Below are 24,119 nucleotides of genomic sequence, written 5' to 3'. Positions count from 1 at the left end.
TTAATTTATTCACATTTTCCTATGAATTATCAGTATATTTAAAATTATATAATTAATTTAAATATCAATTAAAATAAAACAGATAAACGTCAAATTTCTTAAATAAAATAAAATGTTTATCAAAGACAGTACATCTACATATTCAAGATATATGTATTTTCTATATTTTTTGTAATTTCAAATTTATACAAAGTACACATTTTTGTCGTACATGTTGAGACTTTGGATAATATTATAGAATTGTACAATATAAATGTTTTAAAAAAGACCTAATTCGCACAAACGAAATTAAATTATGTAGGAATGCTTTGTGATAAAATTATATTTACAAAAAATTATAGTTTAAAAACCAAAAACAAATTTAATGTTTTAAAAATTTTTTTTGAGCCTTTTAAAACACAGCATACAAAGGTGGGAAATCTTTCACGGGGATTTCATTGGAATTAAAACATCAACACATTTCTTTGAAATCTCATTCATTTCATAACTAAGGAATGTCCTTAATCACAGACGAATTTTGTAAGTTATATTTAAATAAATAAATTAAGTCTACTATTTTTCATCATCTTTTTTTGTCCCTCTGAAATTTTCAGCCTCTTCGATCGTCGTCAGCAGTTCGCAGTCTTTCGTCTCCGGCATTAAAAGACATAAACTGGCACCGATCAATGGCATAATTGCAAAAATTACAGGCGGCAACCACAACGCATAAGTTCCAAGACTAGCAACATACGGCGCAACCATCGAACCAACCCTGGCCATCATCGAAGATAAGCCAATACCTACATTACGAACCACAGTTGGGAACATTTCAGAAGCATACAGATAGACCACGATGAAGGCGATGAACATTCCTACGTCTCCGATGCAAGCTAACACCACTTGCCACATTTGAGCGTCCGCCGGAATCACAGCGATGGCAAAGAGACAAATGGAAGTCAACACTAGAGTTCCTATCATCAGTGGCTTCCTGCCGAATCTTCTCATCAGCGGAATGGATATTAGCGTTCCTGGTATTGTGACCGTGGCTGACACAGCGACGTTTACAAAGATGTTTCCGGCAAGTTTACCAATGTATTGGGACACTCCGAAGTATCCGAACCCGCAAACCAACCAGTTGAATGTCATGCATATTGTGTTCCTCCGGAGATTGGGAGTTTTGAATAAATCAAACAAGTTTCCTTTTTGAATTTGGTCTTTGGGTCTTAACCTTTGATACTCCTCTATGTTGTTTGCTATATTTTCAGTTGGTAATTTATTCCTGAAATAAATAATGATCATTTCAATCACACATTCACTCAATTTGTATCTCGAGTTTCTAAAGCACCAGTTAAAAGTTTTAGTGGGATTATAATATAGGTTTTTCATTCCAAATTTATCCTTTTTCATTACTTTAGTGAGTCTTTAATTAATATTATGTATTAGATGTATTATGAGCATTTATAAGGATTGTAAATAGGTTTTTGAGCTCTTTTTCCTATTATGCTGTACATTAACATTAGAATAATATAATACTATGATTACTAACCAAATTAAATTGTAAAATAGAAAATGATCAGTAGATCAGTAGCTATTAAAATAGATATAAGATGTATTGTGAACATTTTTCATTTCAAATTAAACCTTTTTCATTTCAAATTGATATTGAAAAGGGGTGCGTTAATTAAACTATAAATCCCAAAAATTTTAATTCCATCGGGTAATATAAAGTGAAATTTCTAAATGAATGACAAAAATGGGAGATTTCAAATTATATGGTAATAAAATTTTATTTTTCCTATATGGTGATTTGAAGTATTCATACAGTATAGAATACACAGAATCAAATCATTTAAAAATATTATATTAAATATAATACAAAACCGTAAGTGCATAATTTTTTTGGCTGATGGTAGGTATACATTGAAAATATAAAAAATAAAGTAAAAAATACATATACTAACATTTTAGCTGTCTTTTCTAATATCTTAGAAGCTTTCTTGGTCTCTCCAACAGCTAAAAGCCACCTCGGAGACTCTGGCAAGACCCAATAGTACGACAGCATTACTACCGAAGGAATTGTGACGGCCAATTGGAAACTAGACCACGTCCTGAAAAAGTAGCCAAATCCAGCTAACATCAAATGACCAATGTTGAACGGCAGCTGATAGAAAGCTGACACTGGTTCTCTGTATTCGGTGCCTACGAATTCCATAGTCAACACATATCCGACAACCATTGTGCCACCGGTAGCTACACCGAGTATAAATCGAAGTATCGTAAATGACCAATATTCAGGTGTGAGAGAAGCGGCAATACCAGACACCAATTGTAATATAACAGCACCCACCAATGGAAGTCTTCGACCGAATCTGCAAAGACAAACGATCAGCACTAGTCGGATCAAAATAATAGTTTTATTTAATTAATGAAGTGTACAAAACCTGTCTGAGATGGCACCGAAGCTAATGCTTCCAACTAGAATACCAAGCATGAAGATGGTTTGTGTGAAATCAGCCAACCAGGACTTTTCACAAATGAGATCCCATGTCATTATGATGGTGTCTTGGAATATGGATGTGTCATATTCTGGATTGCTGCAAGGACATTTGTTTGTTTCGTTGCTACTGTTGTCTAAGCATATATATGAAACCGGTGGTGCGAGGAATATAATTCCCATTTGATGGAAAGCCACGGGGAATTTTGTTAGGAAAATTATCAAGCATAATATCACTTGATATTTTCCCATAGACCCGATTGCTTCTTGTATGGCATCTGTGGATTTCGTTTTCTCCGGTGCTTTTCCATCTTCTACATTTGCTGAAAAAAAAAAAAGAGTAATTATAAACATTGTCTAATATTGAAATGTCAAAAAAATTTCATAATAATACACAATATTACATCAAATTTTAATATTTAAAATATATAATATATACAAAAAAAACATTTAGGATTATGAGCCTAAAAATTTTTTTTTAATTAATAATTTTTTTTATTTAGCTAATATTTTATAGCGTTTATTTTGTTATGTAGTGAATATCTTACAGTCTATGTATGTACTAATATTACTCTTTATTCGCTTATTGTTTGATCTTGATTCTCTGAGCGCACGTTTAATTGATATTTTCTTTTAAGGTTATTTATGAGACTTTCAAAATCTTTATTGTTTTAGCTGCATTTTTCTCACGAATTGTGTTTCCCTCAAATATTATTATCCCTCTTAAATCTCCATGACTAATTGTGTGTATCTACGAAACCATTTCTCGATACACTCAAGGGATACATACATATGTCAAATACTAAATCTTAAAATATTGTTTTTTATTAACTTTATTGCTTAACTATATTTTTCTCACGAATTGTGCTACCCTCAAATATTATTATCCCACTTAATCCTACCCAACCATTTTTTCGATACATTCAAGGGATACATATATCAAATACTAAAAATATCTTACGCATGAATGCCACTGTTAATCCCAGTTGTTTTACCAAATTGTGATTGGTTGAAATTGTTACCCTTATTGAATATATGCTCATGTTAAACATATTGAAGACCACTTGCGATTAAACAGCCTAACTAGTAACTTGCGATGTAACTGCCTAACTAGTAACTTGCGATGTAACTGCCTAACTTTTGGTAGCACTTTGAGACTAGTAACTTGTAATACAAACTTGTACATTAATCTCGTATATACTTACTGCTATTTAAAGAATATAATCATCTGATAAAATCTGTGACTTTAATATTTTTACACCATCTCCTACTCGTCCCCATAAAAATTTGTTACAATACTTGAAAACAACTATTTTGAAGGACAATTGCTGGGTTCGGAATCTATTTTCCGTGACAGGTAAACCAGTAGGCTTAAGGGCAAGTGACTATGAAAATCTAATTGATTTAATTAGTGACTCTGATTTGAAACAAAAATTCAAAGATCAGCCTTTAAAAGATTTCTGGGTGAGTTTATCAGAAGAGTACCCTAATTTTCAAAACAAGCTATTATTTTTTTACTTCTGTTTTCTACAACCTATTTATGCAAAGCGGGATTTTCTTATTATGCTATAATGAAGTCAAAGTGCAGGAACAGGTTCGACCTCACACCAGGTATTAGAATGAAACTTACCAATATTGTGCCTGATATCAAAAAGATATGCAATTCAAGGACTTAAAATCATCAAAGTCATTAAGTGCTTTATTTATTCATATTTTTATGTTTATACTAGCTGAACCCCAGCATGCGTTGCAATGCCATAATAACGCATGCAATTCCCGTTTTCGTTCCCGTTCTCATTCTCCTTCCCGTTCCCATTTGTCGGAAAAACGCAGGCATCGAACACATTTGAAATTATTGCGTTGCAATGACACTCATTCCCGTTTTTCCCCGTTTTTTTTTCACAGTAATCTTCCCGGACATGCATACAACAAATCCTGAAAGTTCCATCGTAATCGGTTCAGTGGTTTAGGAGTCTATTCGAGACACACACACACACACAGATACATTCATTTTTATATATGTATGTATATAGATTATATTATACATAGATATAGTTTTATATTTAAAAATAATTAATTAATAAATTATGTGTTATAATAACATTTCTCTAATGTAGGAGGAAAGGGGGGCGCGGGGGTTAGCCTTCTCGTGCCCCACCTGTTTTTAAAGTCACGAGCCGCCCCTGCTAGGAATATTTATTTTTGAATAAAGTGTCCATTTTTAAGATACTAATGATTCTAATTGATTATGTATACATCATGTCTAATCAATGACACAATATTCAATTTAAAAAATATCAAATAGGAGGGGGGTTAGCCTTCTTGTGCCCCACCTGTTTTTAAAGTCACAAGCCGCCTCTATGACTATGTATAGTAAATCATTAAAAAAAATGAATTACAATACATTTCGACGTATATAACAATGCGATGCGGTGCAAAAGATCGACAAGCGCCAGACAGACTGAAGCACAGATTAACGACACGTGTACCTTATGCGTGCGCACTGCTCGCACTTACACTTAGCGAAATCTACCCGAAGTCCCGACATACCTACCCTGTAAACGTTCTGTGCTTCTGATACTTTAGTTCCGAATTTCGCCTTATTAAACTCGCCAGAAAGATCCAACTCAATTTTAATAATTGCATATGTGCACATCGAAAGGTTACTCGTCATCTGATATGCAATCTATCATTCGTGAAGTCGAGAATTGCGTTTAAAGTAGCCATCCAGTTAATCTGTGGTTCAGTCTGTCTGGCGTTTGTCGATCGTTTGCACCAAACCCATAACAATGCCATCATAAGAATTGTAAATAGGTTTTTGAGCTATTTTTCTTATTATTCTGTACATTAACATTAGAATAATATAATACTATGATTACTAACAAAATTAAATCAAAATTGTAAAATATAAAATGATCAGTATATCAGTAGCTATTAAAATAGATATAAGATGTATTGTGAACATAATCTAGTAATAATAAAAAGCATTTAAAAATCAACCTGATATTTGAAATATCAAACATTAATTATACCTTCCAACATGGGGAAACTTTCTCCTGGTTCTTGCACACCATTTTTTTCACTTTTACTATCATTATTCATATTCGATGTCTAAATATACAATCCTCTTTTAAAAATGGTCACGACAGCACACTATTATTAGCGGGAAGATCACACAACTAACTGAACATACTTATTTAACAACCGTCGACACTATTTACTGCTTAAAGTTCAATATCTTAACTGCCAAACTCCACTTAATCATATAATCCTGACGGAAAGATTTCAAAACTTATCCAATTACTGTAACCACTTTTTTCCACCGACGGTAAAATGATAATAAGTAAGTATTCGGGATTAATCACATGAATTCGATAAATACACGTCTATAAATAATGATTATTTCTTAAGTTATGGTGTCAATTTTTATTGATAAGACATTTAATGTAGATTATGGCGGACTAAATATTTTTATATTTTAGGGTTTATGTCAAATAAATGTGGAATTATTTTAATTAACGATTAACAATAAACGCGTCCGTCGACTAGAGTGTATATATATAGTAAAAAGGACGTCAACCACATTTTGGAGATAAACTAGAGTGTTATCATTTAACAAAGTGGAACAGTGAGTATTATTTACAACTGAACAGTATCTTTTGCTATATTTCATCGGTGGATTTTCGTTAGCATTACACTAGGTACATACAATGTATGAAATCAAAAACACTCACGAAATTAGTTCACTATTATTATTTCATACAATTAAAATTATACTGAAATTTGATTTGTATTACACTTAAATTATTTCAATTGAACTTCATTGAGCAAAACGAGATATACAAGTGCATTACATTTGGGCGGTTTTAAGCGTATGTAAATCGAGCCGTTAATATTCTATAAACACTGCTTTAGAAATGTAATATTTCGATATGTAAATTAACGTGTCGGTGGAAAACACCAACGCGAATCAAACTTTGTACTACGGCTTCCACTAACACACTGGACCAGTCCAAGCTGTTGATATTGACAAAACTGGTCGGATTCCATAAAGTTGACATTTCGAAACTTTTCCAATATGTATGTATAATATCATCAACAGGCTATAAAAAAAATATTAATTTATATGCCATATTTTCCTATTAACTGTATTTCTACAATTCATTATGTATCTTAAGCAAGTTTCTATCAGCTTATATTAAAAATCATTAAGGTTGTGGCTATTTGCAGGTACTGTATCTCCAAATTATTGGCTATTTGCAGGTACTATATCTGCGACAGGCGCAAAGCCTTCTGCGCATGCGCGTGAACTGCCACTGTCAGCGTGTTTACTGTTAAAATTTGTTTTAAACCTCTTAAAATTTAGTTCGAACTCGTAATGTGACGTAGAGAAAAAAATATAATTCAAATTAGTTAATATTGTTACGTATTCCTTAAAAGAGCCGCCGGTTAGTTGCAATCGGATTGTGTGACCGTTATAATTGGTTACGAGGATTATCTCTAGACTAAGTGCTGTCGGCTAAACAATGATTGCACTTAGCGATATTCGGTCGCATTCCCGTGGAGTTCTCAGAAGTAACCGATACCTTGGTACCGTGGGACCGAATGTCGTGGGAATACATATCCGAGTACGTGACTATATATTGTGGCGCATTAGGTTCTTCCTGTAAAGCCATAATGGTCCAAAACTACTATATAAAAAAAACTACTATAACAATAGGTTACTACTATAAACATATTAGACGTCGAAGATGTCCTGAGAGATCTACCCCTTATAAGGCGGTACTTAGGCGATATCATGTAATTTTGGACGGAGCACTGCCAGCGCGTGTATCTCCTTAATCATCAATAAATGCTGTGAAACGACTTTGGCCTTTTACTTGGATCCTCCACCCACCCCTACGCAACAATATTGTTACGTACGCCGCGGATTGAGCGAATTGCACTTAGACCAACGGATATCTGTTATCGGATTAACTAAATGCATGCACTTACTTCCAAGGATTATATCTGAACTCTAAGTGCATTTAGGCTAGACAATGACCGTTATTAGTTATTTCTCAGAATCGGTACGGGAAGACCCAATGTCTTGAAAATACATATCCGAATACGTGACTATACAACAGGTAAACAGATTAGGCGTCCTGAGAGATCTACCCTTTATAAGGCGGTACGTAGGCGATATAATTCATTCTGGACTTAGCAGTGACACTGCGTGTATCTCCTTAATCATCAATAAATGCTGTGAAACGACTGTTGGCCTTTTACTTGGATCCTCCACCCACCCCTACGCAACAATATTATTAATTGTTAGAAAATTATTATCATATACAACGTAGAATACCTACATATTTATTTATTTATTTATTTATTTTAAAAAATCAATACCACAGAGACTTGACAGGTTGCCCCAAAGCGTCAATGTGATTTTAATACAAATAATAAAAATCATAAAAATTACAAAAAAAACATCATAAAAAAAATAATAAAAATCATAAATAAAAAAAAAACATAAGAAAATAATAAAAATCATAAATAAAAAAAAAACATCATAAAAAAATAATAAAAATCAAGTAAAAAATATGTACACAAAATAAAAACAAAGAAATAAGATTGAAAAATTTATATCGTGCTATTTAGGATGTGTTCCACCAACTCAACATAACTGGCATCGAATAGGTCCAAGTAATGTGCCAGTAAGTTAAGGAGTCGAACAGCTCTCGAGAGGGGGGAGTTCATGAGCACGTTTGATTTAGCCCTAATTGTACAAGTACAAGCCGCGAACTAGCTAAATGATATAAATCTATTATAATAACGTGCGAAATTTATTTGCCTCATGTATAATGAACGATTGATTAAACAAGTCTAGCATACATTAAATGTAAGAAATTATAATCGGATTATTAAGTTCACGCGCATGCGCAGAAGGCTTTGTGCCTGTCGCAGATATAGTACCTGCAAATAGCCACAACCAATAATTAATTGAGCTTAAAAAAGATCCATTGAAAATTAATTTAAAAACTTGCAATAATAAGTGAAAAATTGAAATAATAATAATAAATAAAAATTGGTGATTTATTGTTCATTTTTTCATCATTTTTGTTCAGGTCCAAAATTCCCAATTACGCCACATGTTCAGGGCTGCTTAACTTTTGAATTGCGACGTGTTGTTTTTCCACAATTATTAGAGGAAATGATACAGCTGTTGGCAAGTGTAATTAATGTTATTAATATAGTTCAAGTGGCAAATGGTTGTAAATAGGTTTTTGAGCTCTCTTTCCTATTATGCTGTACTATAACATTAGAATAATACATATAATACTTCAATTACTAACAAAAATAAAATAGAAAATGATCAGTAGATCAGTAGCTATCAAGAGAGATATAATATGCATTGTGAACTTAATTAAGTAATAGTAAAAAGCATTTAAAAATCAAAAAATCAAAAATCATGTTGAAAATGAAGCTCATTTACAAGATATTAAAACAAGTTTCTATATATTAAACATTCATTGTATGTATGTAATATAGGTTTTTCGTTCAAAATTGACCCTTTTTCATTTCAAATTGACTCTTTTACATTTCAAATTGACCTAATTTCATTTCAAATTAAACCTTTTTCATTTTAATTTGACCTTTTTTTTCATTTCAAATTGACATTGAAAAGGGGTCGATTTTAAATGACAAGGAGTTAATTTTAAATGACAAGGAGTTAATTTTAAATGAAAAATGTTTAATTTTAAATGAAAAAAGGTCAATTTGGAATGCAAAACCTATATTAAATACATACAATGAATGTTTAATATAAAGAAACTTGTTTTAATATCTTGTAAATTATCGAAATTGGTTCATTAATAAAAAATTATGAACTCTTCAAACCTTACTTTATAATTTGTTCAACTGAAAAAAAATCTATACATAGCATGCATTTACAAAAAGATTGAGAAGTTCTGACTTAGTATTTTTATTACCAAAATAATATATGTACACATACATTCTTTGTACTATGCACACCTGAATTATTCAATTGAAAATATATGTTAATTTTAAATTTCAACACGAGTAGAATATATGTGGGTAATATACATACTTTTAGAACAATCTGTACATTTTTTCGCCATAGAATGCTTCACATGTCTTGCAAGAATAAATATGTCAAGATAAATTTAAACCATTTCATTAAAATTGTCAACTTTTTACCTTGATTTTACCGTATTCGAGATTGTGCTTATGAAATAATGAACGTTATTTATACTTTCCTTACTTTTTGCAAATAATTACTCTATTTAACAATGTTTGATTTAATATAAAAAACACATGTAGGTCAACAGAGTCAACTATCATGTAAATTGTATAATATAAATTGCATAATACAAGTCATGCTTAGACTCGACTCTTTAATCAAATTAAAATTTCAACAATGTTTACAATATATAAATTTATAATCGGTATATTTTAGTCGAAACAATACATATGTATATCACCAAAGGTCAAATAGCATGTGATATACATATTCAACAACGGCTAAAGAATGCCTAGACAGATTTTACTACTTCTAATATACATACATATGTAAATAAAATGCAGAGCGTTACATGTGCTTGACTTGATTGATGAATTTTACATTTTGAGTATTAGTGTTATATTGCCATTTATCATGAACATCGATTATCATTCTTCTTGTATATTTGATCAGCAGTTATGAAGGTGATGTCAAAATTTTGCTATTTTAATAATAAACTCCACGAGTTGGAAAGTGTAATGTATTTTTATTATGCTCATGTTGTCTACTACGCAAATATTACATTTCAATCCATAAACTACACGTTTGTAAACATAAAAAATCAAATAGTAGATACTGTGGTTGTAATTTCATGCCGTTTTTCAAAAATTATCTCTATAGATAGAGATAAGACATTTTAGTGTGTATAAAATTTCTTCGATCGATACGTTGAAACTTGAATGAATCTTGGTACTTCAAATCAAACACAACAACATGAAATGAGAAAGCAAATAATCAATCATTCCAAATGTGAATGATTGATTTGAAAATCACACTTATACATGCCAATGTAATGTTCTATTTGCAATTAAATGATCAATACTGCAAATCTTTAAGTATATAATGTATAAAATCGAAAGCGATGTATGTATGTTTGTGCCGGACGCGTCTACCAGTATAGAGATCTCAAAAAAACAAATTTTTGAATGGCAGGATGTATTATTTATTATTATTATATATCGATTTCGATTTCTTTTTCAATTCCAGTTCCAGATTCATTTTTTAGTTTCGGACACGACTCCATTTTCAGTTCCGGATGTGGATTCCTTTTTCAGTTCCGGTACCAGATTCCTGCTTCAGTTCCGGTTCCCGATTCCTTTTTCAGTTCTCCGGAACTGAAAAAGGAATCGGAATCCGGATCTGGATTCCTTTTTCAGTTCCGGAGAACTAAAAAAGGAATCGGAAAAAGGAAAAAGACATAACTTCCACGTTGTCTTTTTACTTTATCTATGTACGTAGTAACAATAGATGAAGTTTTGTGATCATGCGAAAATTCGAACTCGAGATTTTGACTGATTCGAACTCAGAATCGATCACTGATCACGTTTTCATGATCTAGAAAAAATGTGTGTGTGTGTGTGTGTGTGTGTGTGTCTGTGTGTGTGTCTGTGTGTGTGTCTGTGTGGGTGTGTATTTTGGGGATATTTTTAAAACCGTTAGTCCTATCGAATTGAAACTTAGTATCGGTTACTGAAATTCTTATCGACACGACGTAAATTTTTTTCAAATTTTTAAGTTGACCGGAAATGGTACCTCGCCTTATAGATGTCCTCTTTTTTTAAGTTTTTGAATTCAATTATCTCCCAAACCACTAATTGAATCGGACTGAATTTTTTTTAAATATAATACAAATAATAATTTTTATAACCTCATATTTTTTAAATATTTTTATCTGAACCGGAAGTAGTACTTTTACTCTAGAAAATCGAAGTTTTTTATGTTTTTTTCAGAAACCTTTTGGTTTATTGAACTGAAATTTCATATCTAGAAGTTTAAATTTAATAGCAAGTTAATTATAAAATTTAGTTAGCATCCGTCAACCGGAAGTAGCAGTTTACTCTTGTTCGATTTTTTCTTCCACTATTTTTTTCGACCCCTTAAACATGTGTGTTCGTCACAAAAAAATTCAAGTATAATTCTTGTTGCAATTTGATGAAAATGAAAAAAAATTATTAAATTTTATAAACCGGAAGTGGGATTTTTTTCACTTAGAAAGGTTGAAAATGTTGTGCCCACTACTCTGTCCACACCCCTAAACGTATTAAGCTGAAAATTTATATTTCTATCCTTTATGTACTAACTTAGAGCTGGTAGGGTTTTGGTCAGAATTCGTAAACCGGAAGTAGTATTTTTTTTTAAAACAATATTTCATTATTTTTTCATTATTTTATGTTGACCTTTTAAATTGTTTTAAGCTTCTTGATAATTTAATGTGTATAATAAAAATAGTGATTTTAAGTAAAAATAAAAAAAAAATTACTTAATTTAATGAACCGGAAGTGGGATTTTTTTCCTCGTAGAAAGGTCAAAAATGTTGTGCCCACTACTCTGTCCGCACCCCTGAACGTATTAAGCTGAAAATTTATATTTCTATTCTTTGTGTACTAACTTAGAGCTGGTAGGGTTTTGGTCAGAATTCGTAAACCGGAAGTAGTATTTTTCTTAAAAACAATATTTCATTATTTTTTCATTATTTTATTTTGACCTTTTTAATTGTTTTAAGCTTCTTGATATTTAATGTGTATAGTAAAAATAGTGATTTTAAGTAAAAATAAAAAAAAATTACTTAATTTAATGAACCGGAAGTGGGATTTTTTTCCTCGTAGAAAAGTCAAAAATGTTGTGCCCACTACTCTGTCCGCACCCCTGAACGTATTAAGCTGAAAATTAATATTGCTATCCTTTATGTACTAACTTAGAGCTGGAAGGGTTTTGGTCAGAATTTGTAAGCCGGAAGTAGTATTTTTTTTTAAAACAATATTTCATTATTTTATTTTGACCTTTAAAATTATTTTTATTTTCTTGATATTTAATGAGTATAATACTGATAGTGATTTTTAGTAATAAAAAAAATTTGAACAAAATCTGATAACCGGAAGTAGATCTTTTGTTTTGTGCAAGTTTCCATACATTTGCGCTCAATTTGTATCGCTATCATAGTCATCAGTTCAATATCGAATTTTGTTTTGTAACCTTCTTATATTCATCAAATACATAGATAAAGTCATGGGTTGGTCACACCCGAATTTTTTACTTTGGTCACAAATAGGTTAATCGTATGCACTGAGTGGATATCTAGCGACCAACAAGCAGTCGATAAATCCGGAATCCTGTTTTAGTTCCGATTCTGAATTCCTTTTTCAATTCCTGTTTCAGTTCCGATTCCCGATTCCTGTTTCAGTTGTGTAGGAATATAGCACGACTTGTGCTATTACGAATCAAAATCAGTGATCTCATCGATCATGTACAAACATGCATAATTCAAGGGCAACGCCCCCTTCGACCATTCCAAAAGAAAGAGTTCATCGCTCGATCGTAAAACGAACGAAACCCAACAGTGATATCATCAGGCAACCGCGACACATGTCCTGAAAAGTCGTTTACGCGTGGCCCCATAGCTATAAACCACACGCGTACCGAAGACACGTGTCCCTAAAACACGTGTCCTGGAAACGAAGACAAAGCATCTGCACACGGCACGCTTCAAGCCAGAACGTACATATGTATATAAAGCGACGCACCAGCTCCCAACACCAGAGTGAACCTCTGGAGTTCAACCAGCTCACTTCTCCGAAGCTCAACCTCTTCGTACATACAATAAATATTGTAACAATTGAACAAAAATAAACGATCCGCTTACAAACTACACAACATGTGTTTCATTAGGCCGGGATACGGTGAACATACCTTCCCTGCCTTACAGTTGCGATTCCCGGTTCCTGCTTCAATTCCGATTCCCGATCCCTGTTTCAGTTCCTATTCCCTATTCCTAATTTCTGTTTCAGTTCCGATTCCGATAAATTATTACTATTCGTATTGTAACTTTATTTTAAATCATGTTTTTGTTTACGAAACTACCCGTTGAAATTTCAACGGGCACAACACTAGTATTATTATAAAATCACTAGTACTGTACCCGATGAAATATCATCGCATGGGTGTTGACATATTAAGCTATTAAATAAAAAATAAATAAAAAAAATGTGTCAGTCCTGTGTTTGATCCGCACGTGTTCGAATTTTTTTCAAATACCTTTTAAATATATTTAATTTAATATTCATACATTTTGTTGGCAGTTTTTTAGCTGTGACGTATATATGTCGAATCGAAATTATAGTACGGCGATATATTTGCAATAAATATAAATGTAAATGTATAATTGAAAAACCATTTATCAATGAGATTAATGTTACTCGATTATATGGTTATAATTCAACTGTGACATTGTCGTTTTTGCTAAGTAATTTATGATGTAATGTGAAGGATAAAATGAAAGTGTGTATGTTTACTGATATATTTGTTGGTGCAAGTGCAACAGATAATTGGAAACGACAAGTTTATCGAACGTTCGTGGTGATAATTGAGATAATATTACATTAGTGCATTGAAAACAATATGCAAATATTAAAATCCTCTCACTTTGTTTTGCAATCTGGTCTCCATGTGCAGATTACAGGTTTCTCGTATGAAAAGGTTAAAAAACATACATATTTGTCAAATCGCATTCCACAATACCTGTTGCAATACCAGTATGTATTGAAAGAAAATACGTCATTATTTATTTTTCAAAAAGAAAATTCAAACGGCTGTTATTATTTAAAATTGAGCTACCTATATAATTAAAAGAAAACTTATTTATAAATAAGTAAAAAAAAGAGGCATCTATGAAAATATTTTGTTACTACTATAACACAATACAAACTTTGAATGGCGCGAATTATGAATTTCATTTCGTTTATAAAAACATTATAAAAATGATTTTAGAATACTTTTTTTAGCTCCTTTTTATACACAATGACATATTCAATGAAACAAAATACGAAAGAAATAGCCCCATTGATATGATATTGATTGATTGATTTAATATGATTGATAAATATGATATATACATATATTATAATTATTGTATTGTTTATATATGTTTGTATGTACACAGACCTGTACATTGAAAATAAATAAATTTTAATACTTAAATCAGCAATAATTTAATATTAAATATTATTGATTGTATACAATAATTATAATTAGATATATGCACTAAATTCGTTCATTTTGTTATAATTACATATAATATTATATACATATTACTATACTAGAGTTGTACCCGATGGAATATCATCGCATGGGTTATGGTATATAAGCTATTAATTAAAAAAAACTACAAGAAATGTGTCGGTCCTGTGTTCGATCCTCACGCGTTCGTATTTTTTTTCAAATACATTTTAAATATATTTAATTTAATATTTATATTTAATTGTTTAGTATGAAAAAAAGGTAAAAACAACCTATCTAACTACATATATATAAATAAGATAAAACACCAATAGAAAAATTAATTAATTAATTAAATAAAATTTCAATACATGGCGCTAAATGCTCAGAGACTAATTTGCCTAGAGTAAACATTGGTAGCAAACAGAATATATATAAGCTTTTTGTTGATCTGTTATTATGTTCGTATTATATTCGTACGTTTTGTTGGCAGTGTTTTAACTGTGACATACATATGTTGAATCGAAACGACTATTACCGCGAAATCACACAGGGAAGAACGGCACGTCGTATGCTTGGCTCCCCGCTGTGGGGGTTCTCCTACATGTCTTCAAATATGGGATACACCGTTACCAATCACTGTCAAGCAAGGATAAATACAAGGATGCAATCTTACCGAAAACACACCAGAGGGTGATTTTGGGACGGTGTGTGCTGGGCGTGCCATGAATATATATTGGGCATGCCACATGTTTAAAAGTAATGTTACGTACCGCCGAGCAAGTGCAATCGGATTAGGCCGAGGAGCATCCCAGAGACTGTGTGACCGTTATAATTGGTTTCGAGGATTATTTCCAGGCTTAAGTACAAGTCGGCTAACAATGAGATACCCCCGAATGACCTTAGCGGGGGTAGCGGTAACTCGGTCGCATTCCGGTAGAGTTCTCAGAACTCACAGCGGTAGCGTGGGACTAACTTCCGTGGCACATCTAGTACGTGACCATAACAATAGGAAAACAAACCGGACGTCGAAGATGCCCTGAGAGACCTATCCGTTATAAGGCGGTACTTATAACGGATAGGTCTCTGGACGGAGCACTGCTAGTGCGTGTATCTCCTTAATCGACTTTGAAAACGACTTTGGCCTTTTACTTGCACCCTCCACCCACCCCTACGCAACGGTATCTGAAAAAAACCATATGCCACGTTCCTTGCTGTGTGTTTTCGCCCTTATAGTACGGCGAGCGTTATCTTACACAGACACACAGAAACACAGAATAGCAATATTATATATATGCCAGCAGTATGGCTTAATGGTAGCGTGTATGTTTAGCATCAATTGATCAGTGAGTTCGATCCACTACACTGCTGGTTAGATTTGGGGGTATTTATGACTCCAAATCGATCGTTACTTATCAGAGTTTGCTATTTTTATCTGATCATTGTTGAAACGGTTCCTCGAAATTGGCAAAAACTCATCTTTCCTGTTGTCACAAATCTTCTGTATTTATTGTGCGTATAATTTGTAAAAATTATGTACAAATCTAAAATCCATAGATGTCTCAATGGATCGATTCTGTAATTAATTGTTATTTCGTGTTCTTCAGCTTCGGGGAATATAGTGATTTATGTAATAATAAAGTGCTGCATTGTTTGTAATTAATTGTCGAGGAAGGCGCATTGGGGTCTTCCTGTCAAGCCTTCAGAATATTTCAGAATAATAATTACTCTCAATTGATGTCAGTTTGCAAAAAAAAAACAGCTGAAATTTATAAATAAACTAAACTTGTCAACACCATCGGTGTTTGCTTTAAATTTTAATCAAATTTAATGACACAATGACACTGCGAGGTTACCGTTACACAATACGAAGATAAGTTGTACAAATTTTATACCTGGCATTTTATTGACATATACAATCAAGTGAGGCAGTCGAATGTGTAAAAGAGAAGCGGTCTATTTTTGCGGACAAAGTTTTATTAGATTGAACAATAAACGAACACCCGTAAAACCAACGATAACGACAAACCAGCAGAATGAGTAAATAAAACAAAAAAAACAAAGCAATAGCCATGGAATCCTCGGAAAAGATAAACAAGTAAGTATCATAATTGCTATTGGGGTTGGGGGATTAAAATACCACCAAATGAATATTGATCAATCGACTTGAATTCGACAATATTATAAATTTGCTTATGTTTTTCTATGCGATAAGATAAAAGTTGTAAAATAGCCTCTTATATGGCTGATAGTTTTGCATATTTAACTGAGATAAAACAATACTTGCAAACAATACAAACACATCAAAAATGCTTATTGGAATTTGTGTTTTATTGGGGCAGTAAACACTGTCACATGCTTAACACAGATTCGTATTACGAGATTTATGGTAAATAGAATAATTAAGAGTGAAAATGGTCTACAGATTCAAAACACAACAATTGTTTTGGAACACGAATGACTGGGGTTAAGGACACTACTGGATCAAGGTTACTATTTTACTACATACAATTGGTAGTAAATAAACCATTCAGTCAAATAGTAATATGTTCAAATAAGTATCTTACGTTGAATATTTTTATTTTTATTTTTACATATGTAGATATATACCAGGAAGGCTTGACAGGAGGACCCCAATGCGCCTTCTTGGCTTAATTAATTACATTAATTAATTACAAACAATGCAGCATTTTACTATTACATAAATCACTGTATTTCCAGAAGCCGAAGAACACGAAATAACAATTAATTACAGAATTAATACATTGAGACATCTATGGATTTAAATTTTTATATATCTTTTTGATATCCGTATTTACATAGATAGATAGGGTTACCTGACAACTCGTTCACAGATTTTCCGTAAGCCGAGGATACGCTCCAGGCATTAAGTATACGGCCATCTCTTTCTCACCCCGTCTGTTCACCAAGATCTCGTTTACTATGCCATTACGTATGCAGCCATCTCTTTCACAGACCGTCTGTTATCGGTGAAAAAATGGTCTGTGAAAGAGATGGCTGCATACGTAATGGCAGAGTAAACGAGATCATGGTGAACAGACGGGGTGAGAAAGAGATGGCCGTATACGTAATGCCTGGAGCGCATCATCGGTTTACGGAAAATCTGTGAACGAGTTGTCGTGTCACCAGTTTTAAACATACAAAAAAAAAAAAACACGCTTATACGGTGTATGATACGCCGTATCGTGCGGGACCGTGCGGGATTGGAGCAATTCGTCGACCCTCGGAAGGAGCTTGACAGTGATGGATAACGGTGTATCCCAGGTTTACGGAAAATCTGTGAACGAGTTTTCGTGTCACCGATAGATAGATATATACCAGAAAGGCTTGACAGGAAGACCCCAATGCGCCTTCCCGGACAATCAATTACAAACAGTGCATCATTTTATTATTACATAAATCACTGTATTTCCAGAAGCTGAAGAACACGAAATAACAATTAATTAATTAATTACAGAATTAATCCATTGAGACATCTATGGATTTTAGATTTGTACATAATTTTTACAAATTATACACACAATAAATACAGAAGATTTGTGACAACAGGAAATATGATTTTTTCCAATTTTGAGGAACCGTTTCAACAATGATCAGATAAAAACGGCAAACTCTGATAAGAAACGATCGATTTGGAGTCACAAATACCCCCAAATCTAATCAGAAGTATGGCGGATCGAACCCACTGATCACTTGGTGCTAAACAAACACGCTACCATTAAGTCATTCTGCTGGCTTAATGGTAGCCTTACATATACAGGTTGACCATTCAATACATATATTTATTAGCCAGCAGTATGGCTCGGTGTTGCGTTTATACCGAGAGGTTATTGGGTTCGATCCAGTGCTAATCTTTAACCTTTCCACCGCGTACGACTACTATACATGTCCTAGCGAACATGCCCTCAGCGCGCGAGACACGCATAGATGTCTTGGAAGTTCCAACCTGTATAAGAGCCGTCTATTGTGTTAAAATTGTATAACTTGGTTGAAAATATTACTAAATGTATACTTTACAAAATTCAATAGATGGCAGTAGTCAAAAAAAAAAATATAGGTTGTAAAATTCAAAAAAATATTACAACCTATATTTATAGTCGAAAACGCGATAACAAAATCCGCAAAAAAGCAGCCGCGTACAGGGCATGTTCGCTAAATTTGGTGACGCGGGCAAAGGGTTAATACTGCTAGTCAGACTTGGATATTTGTGACTCCAAGTCTATCGTTTCTTACAAATATCTGAATTTTATTTATAATATAATAATTTATAACAATATGTTAACATTTATTTACAAGTCTAAGTCTATAGATTTCTATATGGTTTCTATTCGTTAATTAATTAATTGTCAATTTCATGTTCTTCAGCCTCTCGAAATACAGCGATTTATGTAATAAAATGCTGCAATGTTTGTCATTAATTGTCTAGGAGGGCGCATTGGGGTCTACATGTTAGGCCTTCCTGGTATATATCTATGTAAAATAAATAAAAATATGAATATCCTAGTTATAGTATAATATTTTACATGTACATACATACATATGTACATAAGTTCATATAAAATACAAAAACAGGGTGACTGTTTTAAAATTTTCAATTGATATGAATTGAACGAGCGTAACGGAATACTGCAATGAAACAGAAGACTATGGAGTGTTTGAGAATTGCAAATCAGTTTAATGTGCCAAAAGCTACTTTTGTACAGTTGTAACACTTCAAGTAAGAAAAAAAGCATTACGTGGATGGAATTACTAAAATTTGGTTCATAAATTATTCGATTAAAGTAAATAGCTTTGTTCAGATTTTTTACAGATTAATAATATGTATTGCAACATTAATCAAATGAGATACTTCTTGGAGAATTGCACTTTAATGTTCCCGGCCATCTCAGGTACATTAGATGCCGTAGTTTGTCTCTCTTTTCTTGAGGCACGTACCAATTCGATGGCTTCGTCACCTGTTGCAAGGATTCGTTGATTATTCCGCACAAAGCGATCTCGCACGCGTCACTAAAATCTCGACTATAGAACATCTGGCATCCGAAAATTCAATCCATCGAGAGCTACTCACGCGAACTAACGAGAACTCGAGTGCCGGATATTCTGTATTTGTGAATTTTGTGGCAACGATTGATCGCAATGTGCACAATAATCTGTTTACCGATGAAACATACATAGGTCATTAGATAAATAAACGGTTATTATTTTTTTTTAAACTACATATATATTAAAAAGATAGTTCGTATATGTAGCTCTCGATGGATGGAATTTTGGGTGCCAGATGTTTCATTATTGAGATTTTGGTTAAGTGCATAAATACATTTTCAATAGATGGCGCTAAATGCCCAGAGACTAATTTGCCTAGAGAAAACATTGGTAGCAAACAGTATATATATAGGAGTTTTTTTGTCTTTCGTTATTATCCTTTTGTTGGCAGTGTTTTAATTGTGACGTACATATGCATGTCGAATCGATACGACTATTATAAAACGGAGAGCGTTATCTTACACAGACACACAAAATAGTGATATTATATATACGTATATATATGATTATTTGAAGTGATTGAAGATTAAACAAAAATCCCATTCATAAATATTGACGTGGAATTTTTTTGGTGATAATTTTTTCAGTCAGTTGACGAAATTGATTGTAAATAAAATGAAAATGCATTTAATTTAATAGTCCAAATTGAACAGTACATATACATATATGTTTAAATAACAATATGAATAAATATTTACATACATACATACATTGAAGTGGTACATGTAATATTTATTTTATTTTTTATGTTGTTCATATTTATGTTTTTGAATATTAATAATAATAAAAAAGTAACATGAGAAAATAAATTTTTATGGTAATTGGATTGATTTATTTTATAGGCATTGTAAATCACTTTTCCTGGGAAATTTTCCATTTGAATTTTCAGCTAAACAGTCACACGAAAAATTCCAAATACTTTTATATCAAATCTGATGCAATTTTATTCGCATAAAATAATAGAATATATGTAAGTCAGTTGTTATAAATATAGATATATAAAAGAGATATCCAAAACGTTGTGCTTCGTATAATAAAATAAATTATATACAATACAGGTTTCAGTTGTGTTACTTTATTTATTTACTTCATCAATATTTCTAAAGCGGTTTTCATAAAAATACGACTCAGTTGAACTTGTCCTACATACTTGAAAGAACATTAGTCATCACTTGCGAATTTCAATCAATTAAGAAACGGATATTGGCATATTTCCACTTACATACATCATGAAAGTTCAATTACCATTAAGTGTGTGAAATTAGGGCATTGCATCGAATTTTACAACCAGTTTCCTCAACTTACTAAACAAATTATTACCTAAAACCTATTTATGAATGAAATTTTTGTTGTATTATTTCGTTTGGAATTCAATCAGTTCAAACACTCATCCAATGATAATAATCCGAATGCAATTTCGAAGGATAACGAACCTTTTATCTGATAATTTGATTGTGCTAATGCCAAATGGCGTTGTTCAAACAATGTATACTAATTTAATAATCCAACCATAACAATAATAGATGTTATTCTGTTGATTGATCTACTATTACCATATACTTTGATGGATGTTCAAATCTCTAATCATCTCTTATCAGGTGAGTATATAATGTGTTTCGAATGATCTACGCACATAAATAGTCACCTAAGTACTGTATTTTAATTCCTGCTTAATAATGAGATGCACGTGAGTATGAAAATGATCATCGAACATTCAAACGTGTTGTAAAATGAGGATGATTTAAGTGTCCCTCAGGAACAGACTGGGTAATACGATGCTCATTAATCCCACGACCCACAGAATCCCTCGTCAAGTGTGACCTAAAATAACCTTGAACTTGAATGATGGGTCGGATCAGATAACTGAATTATATTAGTCCTATCAGATATATACTACAGATATAATAAATATTAATGATATGATCTGCTATTGAGTAAATGTAAACTGGAGAGGGTTATACATAATACTGTGAAAAATACTTTTTCAATTTCAATGGTAATTATTCATGAATTCGTTTGTAAAACACATGTTCATTATGCATTTTAAACAGTACAGGTAAACATTTTCCAGTATACAAAATTGCACATGTTTGTTTGAGGTAAATTCTTCATTTAATCCTATCATATCATATGTATATCAATGAATAATCATAATCCTAGTTAGTAAGTAGTTTAGATATATACATATTTTCAGAAATTTTATTATAAATTATTACAATTCCATTGCTTGGCAATATGTATTTATTTATTATTTGGCCTTAGTAACTATGCAGAACATAAAAATGATGTTTCTCAAAGCAAAATTGACTAGAAACTTTATATAATATATGCATTTGTATGTTTGAAGTGTGTATTGTCAAAAATGGCAAACTCCACTTTTTGTAATCCAATTTTTTTATGTATCCCACTTGAAATGTAGTGGTGATGTAATTATAATTGCTTTAAATATAAATAGTATTGATTATTTATATTTAATCATTTTTTTAGCTTTCATTCTTGAAAAGAAAACTGAAAAAATACCAAAAATTATACTTTTATATAATAACTAGTATTGTGCCCGATGGAATATCATTGTATGGGTTATGGCATATTAAACTATTAATTAAAAAAAAATTAAAAGAAATGTGTCGGTCCTATGTTCGATATTTTACTTCAAATACATTTTAAATATATTTAATTTAATATTTATATTTAATTTTTTAATATGAAAAAAATGTATAAACAACATAAAACACCAATAGAAAAATTAATTAATTAATTATAAAATAAATTTTCAATACACGGCGCTAAATGCTCAGAGGCTAATTTGCTTAGAGAAAACAGTGGTAGAAAACAGTATATATAGAAGTTTTTAAATATATTTAATTAAATATTTATATTTAATTGTTAAATATGAAAAAAAAATGGTAAAAACTACATACCTATCTACATATAAACAATATAAAACACCTTTAGAAAAATTAATTAATTAATTATTTAAATAAATTTTAAATGCTCAGAGACTAATTTACTTAGAGGAAACATTAGTAGCAAACAGTATATATACAAGTTTTTTGTTGATCTGTTATTATGTTCGTATTATATTCATACGTATTATTGGCAGTGTTTTAGTTGTGACGTACATACATATGTCGAATTGAAACGACTATTATATTAAGGCGAGCGTTATCTTACACAGACACACAGAAAAGCGATATTATAATATATATGATTTATTTTAAGCCTATTTAGAATATTGTAAGGTATAATATGTATATCAATGGAACATACCATTTAGGTTAAATTATCATTAAATGATGATTAAGGTCATTAATTTTTAATACACGAACTTTTAATATATGATGTGTATAATATACTTAGATGACGTTTGGTATATTTGCTAGTTATACGATGAACTGACAAATACAAATTCGTCGTTGCCATAGTAAAAACATGTTTCAAATTAAAATTAGAATAATATAATACTATGATTACTAACAAAATCAAATTAAAATTTAAGATGTATTGTGAACATAATTTAGTAATAATAACAAGCATTTAAAAATCAAATTAAAATTTTTTTAAATGTTTATTTACGTTGTTCAAATTTTTTTATTGAACAGGTTTATCAAAGCTTGTTTTTACACTATCTAATTAGTACAATGCATCAACAAAACAATCGTTTTAATATGTGTCATTATCATAAGGGTTGATAATAATCATCAAAATCCATTCAAGGTCCATCTTAAATTCTTAACGCACCACTAAACCAAATCGTACAAACGACCAATAAAGTCTACGCCCCATTTTACTTGTTTATGAGAGCGTGATTTCATTTGGAACACATTCTGATTTTCAAAACATAATATATGTACGTATAAAATAAGATACAATAAAAAAGAGATGATTTCGAATAGCATTAAAATTGATTTCAAAACAAAATTGGCATCCAAGCTACATATACAACTGAGCAAAAGTGAAAGTCGAAAACGTGCAAAAATGACACAGGTGAATGCAACGATCAATCAATTGCACGTAAATATTTATCTGTAATTAAAAATACATACCGGCGTTTTCTGTTTTCATTTTGAGATGTGGACGACACTTGATTGTCGCCAATAGATTCTATTCAACACACACTGGATTGAGTACAAACGATAGAAATTCGTGGGAAGGTTTTGTAAATTATTTTCAACCGTATTTTTTATTCTACTAGGTCAACATAATGCTAAAACAAACTCTTTTCAGATAAAACAGGTGTTTTTTCAAACTTTATACTATTGAGAGCGCGAGCACGACCAGCGCGCTACACGTCTAACGTGCGACTGC

General features: G+C 31.7%; 1 protein-coding gene across 7 annotated transcripts; it reads right to left on the bottom strand.

The window, feature by feature from the left end:
- On the bottom strand, positions 1-24,119 carry LOC143918096 (organic cation transporter protein-like). 7 transcript variants are annotated; one of them, XM_077439805.1, is made up of 5 exons: positions 6,450-6,510; positions 5,506-5,744; positions 2,421-2,796; positions 1,941-2,348; positions 1-1,258 (listed from the first exon to the last, which is right to left on the bottom strand). In XM_077439805.1, the coding sequence occupies exons 2-5, from the start codon at positions 5,573-5,575 to the stop codon at positions 553-555; spliced, it is 1,560 nt and encodes a 519-aa protein (XP_077295931.1). In that variant the 5' UTR covers positions 5,576-5,744; positions 6,450-6,510; the 3' UTR covers positions 1-552. The 7 variants fall into 7 exon arrangements, with proteins under 7 accessions (XP_077295931.1, XP_077295929.1, XP_077295928.1 ...); XM_077439803.1 differs by having other exon boundaries at positions 6,117-6,479; XM_077439802.1 differs by having other exon boundaries at positions 6,328-6,479.

The sequence above is a fragment of the Arctopsyche grandis genome, chromosome 10 (assembly GCF_051622035.1).
Source record: "Arctopsyche grandis isolate Sample6627 chromosome 10, ASM5162203v2, whole genome shotgun sequence".
NCBI lineage: Eukaryota > Metazoa > Arthropoda > Insecta > Trichoptera > Hydropsychidae > Arctopsyche > Arctopsyche grandis.
This window is presented reverse-complemented; position numbering and strand designations above follow the sequence as displayed.